The sequence below is a fragment of the Gobio gobio genome (genome assembly GCF_949357685.1).
Source record: "Gobio gobio genome assembly, chromosome: 12".
NCBI classification, from domain to species: domain Eukaryota; kingdom Metazoa; phylum Chordata; class Actinopteri; order Cypriniformes; family Gobionidae; genus Gobio; species Gobio gobio.
The window spans coordinates 32,098,167-32,111,028 of NC_137105.1; the positions used below are offsets into that span (position 1 = coordinate 32,098,167).

Genomic DNA, 12,862 nt, shown 5'->3' on the forward strand with positions numbered 1-12,862 from the left:
TTTAATTTAAAGACTACATTGGCACAATCATAAGTTCTTTGTTAGCGAACACAAAGTTTCCCGGGTGAACACTACACACAACTTTTCAGAGAGAGCGTGAAAGCATTGAAATATCTTTTCCCCCATCTCATACTTTTTCCATCACCATGTCCCTTTAAGTTCTCCATAGAGTACTGGTAATCCAGTTTTGGTAATCTGAAAAAGTGTGTTTCTGGATCAGGGTGATCCAATCCAATTTTGCTTTGAAAAACCAGCACAAAAGTAAGATGGATTACCTGATCTTGGATAGCAAAACATGGATATCAAAATTCAGATCATTCTGGTCCAGATCCTGGCCCAGGCCATAAAGTTCTACTTAAGTCCTACTTAAGTGGGTCAGAAACACTCTTAAATTCAACTAATTGCAATTAATAAAATACAAATTTATTTTACTATAATTTAATGTGCACTTTATTTTACAGTATATGCACTTATGTGTACTTGCAGCATTCTTACCTAAGAAAGTATTGGGTAATAAAAGGCAACATAGGTTAAAGGTTCAGTGTGTGGTATTTATGAGGATATATTGACAGAAATGCAATATAATATACATAACTATGTTTCCAGTGGTGTATAAAGACATTACATAATGAACCGTTATGTTTTTATTACCTTAGATTTTGAGCCATTTCTATCTACATACACCGCGGGTCCCCTTACAGTGAAATCGCTATTTTGCGCCGCCATGTTTCTACAGTAGCCCGAAACGTTCAAACTGCTCTACAGAGCGCTAGTCACTCTGCTCTCTCCGACGAGTGTATCAGCCACCGTAGCTTCTCTATGTGCTTCAAAAGGGGGTGTGAGCGGTGGGCGGTTGCAATTCACAACCTCACCGCTAGATGCCGCTAAAATTCACTAAATTCTAATTTAAGGGTAGGTTCAGGGTTAGTACCTAGTTATTACACAGTTATTTTAATCACTATAATAAGTACATAGTATGTACATGTGGGACTGTAAAATAAAAGTAATAAAGCAATAAAGTGTGTTGTGTCTGAAGACATTATACTCAGTTCACAGTTAAGTATATTATTTGAAAGTATATTAACTCTGTAATAAGTACACTTAAAAGTATTGTACTTTTGTAAGCATGATATTGAAAAAACTTCAGGAGATTAATCAAATACGGGTGAAGATTTCTCTCTCACATCTCATTATGCATTTATTTTTTACACAATTCCTTTTTCTGTTTTACCATGTATTTCTCCAGAATGGCACAGACTACTCATGGCTGCAGGACTGGGTTCAGCTTCATGTGGCTCGAATCAGAGATGTTGAGCTTCTGACGGGCTTGAGCTTTTACCATGACCGGATATCTGTTGCTGAAACAATACAACTCAAAACCACACTCAAGACGTTTTAGGAACCACATTTTACCACATCTGCAGGCCAGAAAAGGCACATTCAAAATGGATTTCAACATTGAAATGCAGCTGAGCTTTAACAGACTCTGAAACAAACAAGTTCATCCAGAGAGTCTTTGAACTCCTAAAATGGAAAAATAAAACCTCTGCTTTAATGAATTCTTTATTCTCAGAGGCGATCTATTTATAACTGGGGAGGTACCGACTGTACTAGAAACTGCCCAGCAATCTTAGAGTAACTAAAATTCAGTTTTTTCAGAAAAGGAAAAAGAAAACAACTGTTTTTCAGCACACATATGTTAGTGATTTGTGGTTGGACTTGATCCTGCATTCAGCCAGTTCAAAAAAGAAAAAGTATCTAAAAAAGAAACTGTATCAAGAGGTTTTGCGCAAACAACAGGAAAGCCACATTTTTCACAGGAATCACTCTCAAAGTGTCACTTGTTATACATTGTTTAATTAAATTGTTCTGCAACAATTGAAGCAAATGCTCTTTCCAGCTGTTTGTAACATGTCCAAACCAATTCCAGATGCATTTACTCTAGTATAATGGTGGCTTTTACTCCCTCTTCAGGCCAGAAAGAGAAATTACATCAACAATAGAACCAAAATTTGTCACTGTGTAATGGATTCACTCTCTCAGGTCAGTTTTGATATTAATCTGCATCAACATTTTTATTACATTTATATGTTACTTTTGTTATTCAAGTTTTACAATGTGTAAGCAGCGATTAGCATGTTGTAGGTTGTCTCGTTTGGTGAATAATTATTAAATTTGTAATATTTGTGTATGTATTTTGTTTGTGCAGTTTGTTATGGTTCAATATCGTTAAGCATCACTGTCAGTATTATTCACTGCAATAAGATTTTTACTACATTATAAACCTTTAAAAATTACCTACTACAATTTAGAAGTTAGATTTTAATTATTTTATTTTAGCAAAGGTGCATTTAATTGATCAAAAGTAACAGTACATTTATAAAGTTACAAAGGATGGTAACACTTTATTTTAAGGTGACATAGTTATACGTTACTGTACTTACCATAGTAAATGAATTACTGTTAACCGTCACTCTATAGTAAGTAGCCTACATGTAGTTAATTAATATTACTCAGTACTTATATGAGTAAGTACAATGTAACTGTCACCTTAAAGTGTAAACCAAAAGATTTCTATTTCAAATAAATTCTGTTCTTTTGAACTTTCCATAATAATAATAAATGTTTCTTGATCAAAAAATCAGCATACTAGAATGATTTTTATTGTATTTTTTAATCAAATAAATGCAGCCTTGGTGAGCATAAGAGATTAAACAAAACATTAATTACACACTTTTAAATGGTTGTGTATGTATTTTTATGGTTGGTATTGTCACAGGTCGGTTGTGTAGAACTCACGAAGACAAAGGAGAATAGTAATAATGGTATTTAAAATGACAAAACCAAGGAGATCAGACAGGAAACTAATACAACTTAAAGGATTAGTTCACTTCAAAATGAAAATGTCCATATATTTTACTCACCCCCATCTCATCCAAGATGTTCATGTCTTTCTTTCTTCAATCGAAAAGAAATTAAGTTTTTTTGAGGAAAACATTCCAGGATTTTTCTCCACATCACAGACTTCCATGGCAACCAAAATGTTGAAGGTCCAAATCAATGCAGTTTCAAAGCGCTTTGAAGGGCTTCAGAAGCTCTGCGCGATCCCAGACGAGGAATAGGGTCTTATCTAGGGAAACGATCGGTCATTTAAAAAAATAAATAAAAATGAATATACTTTTTAATTTAAAATTGCTCTGCTCTGCGACGTGCCAATGATTGCGCAATCACGTCTTAAAGGTCATGCAAGACATAGGCAGAAGTAGTCAGTCGGTCACTTCCGGCGCCACGTCGGAGACCGACGAATAGGAATCTATTGACCGCTGTCCCCTTCCAGTGCCCAGTGTGAGCCTCCTGAACTCTCTTACCTGATGAGGCAGGGCTAACACAGAGAATGTCCATCACTGCTGTTCCGCATTACCCAATCAGTGACTATTGGATAACATTGGGAAAGCGTGCCTTTTCCACTGGAAATGGAACACTGTGGAAGTCACATCCTACCCCGAAGGAGTTATGTGGAGTAAATCTGCTAGCCCATAGGGCTAGAATACTAGAAGGTTTTAGGGGTGGCTCCAGCCTTACCAGAAGGGGGCTCTCCCAAGGGAAAGACACAGACTTCCGTTTAGGAGCAACCGTGGAAGGAACATATGGGTCACTCAGGATGCAACACTCCTGGTAGAGTGAGCTCGCAACCTGAGCGGGCAGGGCACACCTTGTGCTTGGTAAGCCAAGGCGATGGCATCCACTATCCAGTGGGCCATCCTCTGCTTGGAGATAGCCTTTCCCTTCCCTTTACAGAGAAAGAGCTGCTCTGAGGCTCTGTGTTCTGTCCACGTACAATTGCAGAGCGCGGACAGGACAGAGCAAGCCAGGGCTGGGTCTGCCTCATCTGGGGGCAGTGCTTGCAGGTTCACCCCCTGGTCCCTGAAGGGAGTGTTAGGAACCTTGGGCACATAGCGCAGTACCTCCGTCTTCAAACCGTCCACTGCTGCCCACTGGGCGAAGGAGGAGGATGAGTGTGGTCCGGCGTTGGACCCTTGGGACCCAGAGATAGAGGAACTGCTCCTTTTTTGTGAGAATTTGGGTACCACTGGCTGTGACGCTAGCGGCGGAACAGAATTTTTCACTCAAAAGATTCTCTGCCCGGCCTCAGCCCCACCCATCTCCGGGTCGCCCGTCTCAGAGGTGATGTTTCACCGACCGCTTAAACAGCAGCAGAGATGGGTGGCATTATCTTCCTGTGGTGGAAACAGTAGAGCAGGCTGTGATGGTACGTCGGGGGAAGCTCTTGATTGCCTCAGCCTGCTACCGACTACGGAGAAATTCCTGGGCCCAGTTCTCGACAGTGTCACCAAAAAGGCTGTCTTGTGAGATGGGAGCATCAAAAAAGCATACTTTGACGACCACTCGCAGCTCTACATGGCAATCCAGGAGGCGTTTCTGGACCACCAGACATTGTCTGGCCGAGGGCCTGTGCTGTGACTTGGATCACAGTCAGTCAACACGCACAGCTTAGAACTACCCTTGTGCATTAAGAGTGCTCCTTGGCCTCACATGCAGGGCACAGGTGGCCGGCCAGCGGCACAGCCCACCGTCGAGTTGCAGCCCATGGCAGCCCGGCAGCTCGACGGCACATTACACGCTGAGAAGCGAGAGGTCCGCCCGGGTTCCCTTTCGAGGGAACTCGCACTGCATCGGGACGACGCTTTGGGGATGCTCCCTTAGCATCAGCGAATCTGAAACCAGAATGCCAACTAGGCCAATCCGATTGGCGTGCGTGATGACGTCATTGTGACGGCATACCCGGAAGTATAAAAGGGGAGCTGGAACGTAATGGCGGTAGTTATTGCTCTTCAGCAAGCGCTATCTGTCAAACTGTCTGTCTATTTACTGTTGTATGTCAGTGAAAGTGTGTGATTGAAATGAAGTGTGAAAAAGTGAGAGAGTTCAAGCAGTGTGTGCATCCTTGCCCTCGCTACATGTCGGGCTCGGATACACACCTGCTGTGTGTGCACTGCCTGGGCGTTCAGCATGCTCGAGCGGCTCTCGAGGGAGCCGCTTGTGAGCATTATGAAAGCTGACGCTCAGAGTGCTCCGCTCTCGGCTGGCCGTGTTCGATGAGGCCGGCCAGCCTCGTGAGCCCCGTGGATCGGTCCCGCATCCGCCGAGGCGGTGCGGCGAGGCTGGTCATGGGGCTCACGGATGGACTGTCAGCGGGACTGGGACTGCTGAGGCATCTTCCCAGTCTTTGTCTGACAGTTCAGATGTTCTCCTTCCCCGTGTGGAAGCCCGCGCTGCGGCTTCTTCCCCCGGGGCGGAGGACCCGATGTGTGAGCGGTCTGATTCTGAGGAATTAGACGTGCTCAGCATCGAGGCAGTCAAAGTCATAAGCACTTCTTAAATATGCAAGATTCCATCCTCGCGATTGCTGGAAAAAAAGGCAGCGCGCAGGTTATGGGTCTGCAATTAATGTGAACACACGCGATCGGTGTGCATGAGATACTGGTTGGCTTAACGGACGAGTCCGTATAGTACAATAAAAAATCAGTATTTGTCTGATATGGCTGCATTTAAGTCTGAGGATTTAAATGAGATATGATCTGACTCTGTGGAGTTAGACATTCAGTCATTCAGACCATGTTTCACTGTATTGTGTGACACTGTTTGGCTTTTTTCTCGAGGGATGAAAGCCAATTGTATTATGACGGCTTGAACCACGTTGCTGAGGCAACGCGGGGTCTATGAGTCCGTATAAATACAAATAAAACAGTGTCGTCTGATTAATTACGGCTACATTTAATTCTAAGGAATTAAATTAAATATAATCTAACTTTGAGGAGTTAGATATTCAGCCTATCATTCAGACTATGTTCACCTTATTGTGGCTGCATTTAATTCTAAGGAATTAAATTTAAATATTATCTGACTTTGAGGAGTTAGATATATTTTTTATTCAGCCTATTATTCAGATCAGGTTGCACGGGTTTGGTGATTATGATGGCATTTAATTCCGAGGAATTGAGTGTCATGTTATCCGACTTTGATAAGTTGGATACTTTAATTCTGTCACCCAGGCGTGTTTAACTTGTGAACTGGATATTCATCTAAGATGGAGCCCTCCTGAAGTTGATGTCGTTCTCGCCGCCTTGTGGCCTGCGGGACACATCAGTTTCAGGCAATTGCTAATCGCAGTGTCCGCTCTAGGGTTGTGGCCCTGTTGAGCTGCTCCCTTAGATGAGGCCCCTGCTGGCCAGCCCCCTCTCCCGGGTAGGAGCGATCGAGGTCGCCTCCCCTGTGGAGTTTTCGGGAATCGACGCTGTGTTCCCGCCGTCTAGTACGCTTCGGGCCACATCGTTTCCCCGCGCACGCGTGCTGCACCAGCCGCCTCTAGCAAGACTTGCGGTGGTTCAGCAAACGCGTACGCACACCGAAAATCTTCCTCGATTTCGCCCTGCCGGTTAGCCGCTTCAGGGGGTCGGGGAGGAGGCTCGGTTGACACCCGAGACCGGCCTCGAGAGGCTGGTTCCCTTAGCAGATTATTTCGGCGCATGGTTATGCCTCCGAATATATCAGCTTGGGGCCTGCGACTGTAGAAAGGGGCATACAGACTGCAGTCCGATTACCTTCCCCTGAAGTTCAGTGGGGTGGTCTGGAGGGCAGTGGTCCCTGGGCAGGTTCGGGTAATGGAACAGGAAGTTCACTCCCTGCTGGTAGGGAGGCCACAGAATGTGCTCCTCCGCCAGACAGGGAGTCCGGGTTCTACAGCCGGTACTTCACAGTTCCTAAGAGGGATGGCCAGTTGCATCCAACTTTGGACCTGAGGTACTTGAATCGTTCTCTGAGGAGATTCAGATTCAAGATGCTTAGCAATTCCTCCATTGTGATTCAGATCCAGTCTGAGGACTGGTCTGTCACGATGGGTCTGAAGAGGACACATACTTCCCTGTATCCATCCTTCTGTGTCACAGGAAGTTCCTGAGGTTCGCTTTTTGGGGCAAAGCGTACCAATATCGGGTTCTTCCAGGCGGCCTAGCCCTTTGAGACTCTACACACAGTAGCGTGTTGTCGCCTTCTCAGAGAACTGTGTTCCTGGGAGTCGTATGGGATTCTCTACGTTGTGGGCACAATTGTCTCCCGAACGTATCGAGTCCATACGGGCGGTGGTCTCTAAAAAGAAGCTAGGCCACAGCATCACTGTGAAGCAGTTTAAGGCTGCTGGGGCTCATTGCGGCTGCGTCCAACAGAATATCTCTTGGCCTGCTGCATGAGACCCTTACAGTGGTAGCTGGGAATCAAGGGGTTTTCCTCGGGGGGGAAAACCATTCTGTATGATCAGGGTAACGCGCAGATGCCTTCGTTCCCTAGTCATATGGAAGAAACCTTGGTTTCTGTCCCAGGGCCAGTGTTGGGAGCGTTCTGTTGCCGGTAATCCGTTTCAACAGGCGCCTCCCTCACTGGCTGGGACGTGGTTATGGGAAGTAAACCAGGTGGCTTTCCTTGAGGGGAAATCCATTCTGTATGATCAGGGTAACGCGCAGATGCCTTCGTTCCCTAGTCATATGGAAGAAACTTTGGTTTCTGTCCCAAGGGCCAGTGTTGGGAGCGTTCTGTTGCCGGGAATCCGTTTCAACAGACGCCTCCCTCACTGGCTGTGACGTGGTCATGGCGGCCGCTTTGCGAGAGGTCTGTGGGAGACCAGGCATTTCTCCTGGCACATCTACTGCCTGGAAATGCTGGCGGTCTACAAAGCTCTGAGGAGCTTTTTCCCGGACCTCCGCGGCCACCATGTACTGATACGGAGGTAAACCAGGTGGCTTTCCTTGAGGGGAAATCCATTCTGTATGATCAGGGTAACGCGCAGTGGCCTTCGTTCCCTAGTCATATGGAAGAAACCTTGGTTTCTGTCCCAAGGGCCAGTGTTGGGAGCGTCCTGTTGCCGGAAATCCGTTTCAACAGACGCCTCCCTCACTGGTTGGGGCACGGCAGGGGGGTTTGAGGTTGCGCCCTCTTTGCAGACTGGCGCATCACATCCTCCTGTGGTCCCAAGGGAAACTGTTGTCCATCAGGGCAATGTATGTCCCGGGGGTCCAAAATCAGGGAGCAGACATCCTGTCGAGGCAGGGGCTGAGGCCCGGGGAGTGGCGACTCCACCCAGAGGTGGTGGAGGCCATATGCAAGAGGTTCGGCCCAGTGGAAGTGGATCTGTTTGCGTCTCGAGAGACGTCCCACTGTCCACTGTGGTTTTCCCTCACGCATCCAGCTCCGCTGGGGCTGGATGCCATGGTGCAGACGTGGCCGAGGCTGCGTCTGTACGCATTTCCCCCGATTGCTCTGCTCCCGGGAGTCCTGGAAAGGGTCCGTCGACAGGGGGTCAGTCTACTTCTGGTAGCACCCCGTTGGCCGACTCGAGTTTGGTTCTCGGATATCATAGCTCTGCTAGCAGGTCAGCCGTGGGAGATTCCTCTGAGGAGGGATCTCCTATCTCAGGCGGCGGGTACGATATTTTACCCCCGCCCGGAGATTTGGAACCTGTGGGTCTGGCCCCTGAGGGGACCAGGTTCATAGAGGCTGGCCTATCGGCAGACGTGATAGAGACCTTAATCAGCTCCAGGGCTCCGTCTACGAGGAGACTGTACAGCTTCAAGTGGAATGTATTTTCCACTTGGTGCAGAGAACGTGAGGTGGACCCAGTTAACTGCCCAGTGGCTTCAGTGCTGGAGTTCCTCCAAGATCGTTTCTCTGCAGGGCTTACCCCGTCCACACTCAAGGTGTACGTGGCTGCCATTGCGGCTTTCCACACTCCTTTGGGTGATGGGCCTCTGGGTAGGCACCAGCTGGTTGTACAATTCCTCCGTGGGGCTCGGAGGATGAGGCCTGCGGCTCGGTCCAGAGTTCCAACCTGGGACCTGGCAGTGGTTCTCGAAGGATTGGCTGAGGCCCCCTTCGAACCATTGGAGTCGGCTGGACCAAAGGATCTGACCCTTAAGGTGGCTTTTCTCCTTGCCATTACCTCTCTCAGGAGAGTGGGAGATCTCCAGGCCTTGGCGGTAACGCCGACCTGCCTGGAGTTTGCCCCGGGAGGAGTAAAAGCCATCTTACACCCTAGGCCGGGCTACGTGCCTAAGGTGCCATCAAGGGTGGTCAGGTCATTGGTCCTGCAGGCATTTCATCCTCCGCCTCATGTGACGGCGGAAGAGGGGAGGCTTCACCTACTCTGCCCGGTTAGGGCTCTAAGAGTTTATCTGGCGAAGTCTGCACAGTGGAGGAGATCACAACAACTGTTGGTGTGTTTTGGTTCACCTAAGAAGGGATTGCCTGCGTCTACTCAGACAATCAGTAACTGGACTGTCCAGGCGATTACCATGGCCTACCAGGTGCGCAGTTTGCCTTCACCTGTGGCCGTGAGGGCTCATTCCACCAGAGGCATGGCCTCTTCGGTGGCCCTTCTTTCTGGGGTCCCCTTGCAGGATATCTGCGAGGCGGCCGGGTGGGCTACCCCACACACTTTCATCAGGTTCTATAGCCTGGATCTCCCTACGACGCCTGGTGCGAGGGTGCTCCAGTCCTAGCTGTGCCCGGTCTCCGGCTTCACACTAGGGCAGGTGCTACCCTTCGGTGTGGCCTAGTGGGTACTCGTTCCCCAAAGCGTCGTCCCGATGCAGTGCGAGTTCCCTCGAAAGGGAACTGCTCGGGTTATGTATATAACCCTTGTTCCCTGAGAAGGGGAACGAGCACTGCATCCCGACGCCACACCTCGGCGCGCCTGGAGCGCATGCTTCAGAGCAATTACTACCGCCATTACGTTCCAGCTCCCCTTTTATACTTCCGGGTATGCCGTCACAATGACGTCATCACGCACGCCAATCGGATTGGCCTAGTTGGCATTCTGGTTTCAGATTCGCTGATGCTAAGGGAGCATCCCCAAAGCGTCGTCCCGATGCAGTGCTCGTTCCCCTTCTCAGGGAACAAGGGTTATATACATAACCCGAGCAGTTTTCCCCAGCAGAAAGCTCTCGCTGATCTCCAGCGGCTGTGCTTTAGCACACAAGCAGTGGCTGGCCAACAGCAGAGAGGACTCAAGCTTTCCGGAGAAAGAAGAGTTGACTGGCATGCCGACGTGGTCATCTCATGCGAAGACATAAACCACCCACGAACACCATCTCAGCATGCATATGCCCAGGCATGTGAGACAGTGACACAGACTCTCTCATAGAAGGTGCCCTCTTACCAGCTGTGAGAACAGCCTTTTCTTTTTGCTCGGTAGAAACAAAATAGAAAATGAGAAGAGAAAATTGACCCCGTCACGCCAACACCAGACGAGGAGAGGTCCACTCGAAGAGCTTGACTCATTATAATGATAACGCACGCTTTGTAGAGAGCAGGAAACATACACCACTCGGTTCCGAAGGGAAAAGCTGATTAATGCAACGCACCTGCTGCTCATTTATTGTTGCGAGGCAGAGCAGCTGCTGCAATCATTGCATGCGTTTAGTTACACTCAAAGTTGTTAGGGATGCTGGGATGAAAAAGGGACCCAAGAGCAGATTTGCTAAATTTATTTACCAAAGTGCAAAGGGAAAACAAAACAAAACACAAAAATGACAGGCAGCCGAGCCGTCGAGCAAAGGGACGGAGCAGAGGCGAAATCCAAGGGGCAGTCAGGAAGTCAGTTCAGCAATGCAACAATCCCTAAGAAAAGTTGATAAGGGAGACGGGCCAGGCAGGGGTCAAAACCAGAGGAAAATCACAGTCCCAGGGGTAGAGCAAAGGCAATAGTCCAAAATCAGAAACCAGGTAAGTGATCCAAAACGGGACTGCGTACAGGAACTGGGCAAATCAAAGAAGAAAAAACAAGATTAAACAAACAAACAGGGCATGTAAACTAGGCACGACAAGAAGGTCTTTTGGGCAGTAGTGAAACGGACGGTAACCAAGACACACTGACAGAGAAGCAAAGAAAGAGAGAAGCATAAGTAGTGGAGAAAGTCAATGCAAAATGAGAGACAGGTGTGTGTGAGGAGAGCTGGAGCACAAATTAGAATGAGGTGCAGCTGTGATGGCAGAGTGAGTGCAACTGACAACCTAACTCAACAGAAAAGCTGATGATCAAACCAGAGTCCTGACAGAAATAGATTGGTCTCTCTGGCCAGATTCCTATTTGTCAGTCTCCTACATGGCGTCGGAAGTGACCGACTGAATGGGGAACTAATTACAAGTTACTTTTTTATGGAAAGTAATGTTACGTTACTTTTGTTACTTTTCCTCATCTAAGCTGGACTTGCTTGTTTGTGTTTTAATAACAAAAATGTTTTGGGCTATTTTTTGGCAAATGCAAAGGCCCTTTCACACCAAAAGGGAAATTAATAGGCATTTGTAAGTACACACAATAATTGCAATATTGTAACTACAATTGTAACTACCCTGCAGTTTCTGTGAAAAAAATATTTTGGGGAAGCAAATTTTCTTGCTTTTATTAAGCTTAGTTAATGTTAGGAGTATGCACAGCTGAAAATATGTATTCATACAAACATGATCTTGTGGATAAGGGCCTTTACAACCTACCTAAAGATGTCAAACTGTTCTACAAATTTAAAGACCTAACCTCTTGGTATTTTCAGTGTAAGTAGTTCCTGGGTAAGTAGGCTAAGTAATCCCTGGGTATTTCCACAGGTTCCACGCTTTATTTTAAAGGGGTGGTAAAACACATTCTTTTGAAGGCTTGATTGTGTTTGTGGGGTGCACTGTAACATGTGTTCATGCTTCGTTTTTTAAAAAATTGCATTATTTTTCATATATTTGACCTTTATTCTACACTGCTCTGTCCCTCCTTGTAAAACGGTCTGATGCTTTCCGGGTTGTATGAAGCCAGTCCCTCAAAAATATGCAGTGGGCTCAGATTGGTCAGCTGGCCCAGTGTGTTGTGATTCGCTAACCGCAGTGCACGTTTATCGGAAACGCCACGCCCCTTACCTTAACCGGTAGACTGTGCTTTGGTCAGTATTAGAAACGATGGCGCCAATAAAACCATACCAATCTGAGCCCGAATCAGACCCAGAACATTTTAGTGAAGATGATCGAGCAGAACCTGTTCAGTCCTCAAGAGTAAAGACTGCGGATCTATAGTGATTGCTACTGAATGGCACTTTTGTATTTTTAGAACGATTATAGCCAAATATCTGTGGCAAGAACTATTAACCCAAAGCTCTAATCAAAGAATCATTTACACTAATGCCAGGTTCGCTGTTGAGATTTTAACGTTAGGTGTTTGTAACGTTAGGTGTTCGTCGGATAACGTTAAGTATGAATGAGCATTTAACAGACTGGTTTGCAGAACAGCGTTGTCATCTGTTTACTTCCTTGCTACAAAGTACAATTAACCTATTACAGGAAAACACATCGACGAAAAATAAATCAGACTTACAGGTTGTGGCCCGTTAACAGCTTCTGTTTGTAAATCCAGCTTTCAGGACAAGCCGTGGTGCAAATCCGGCATTGAACTCGCGAAGATTGTGGATGTTTTCCTCCGTGAAATGTGCAGCGCGCGCGTCGTTAATCCACGCACAGGCCGTGTTTGTCTCGCGCATCTGACGTTGAGCAAATCCGGCATTGAACTCGCGAAGATTGTGGATGTTTTCCTCCGTGAAATGTGCAGCGGGAGGCGCGCCCATCGCGCATGATTCACACTGAACCGCTCATGAATTGCAACGGACGAATATTGTCCATTATGTCACATTTTCCAGTCTTCTCCTCCGACCCTGTCTGTCTCGTGCTTTATGATGGGCAGCATATATCTGAGACCTGTTCCCCTCTGTCTCAAACAACATGCTGTATGTTAAACGCCCATCCCCAGACCTGCAATCCG

General features: G+C 47.0%; 1 protein-coding gene across 1 annotated transcript in view; it reads left to right on the forward strand.

The window, feature by feature from the left end:
- enpp1 (ectonucleotide pyrophosphatase/phosphodiesterase 1) overlaps positions 1-2,636 on the forward strand; it is a 66,896-nt gene extending 64,260 nt beyond the window's left edge. Inside the window, exon 25 of the mRNA XM_079831416.1 lies at positions 1,247-2,636. Within this exon, the coding sequence (XP_079687542.1) occupies positions 1,247-1,399 (153 nt within the window). The 3' untranslated portion in view covers positions 1,400-2,636. The remainder of the gene's footprint in view (positions 1-1,246) is intronic.
- The last annotated feature ends 10,226 nt before the right edge of the window (positions 2,637-12,862 follow it).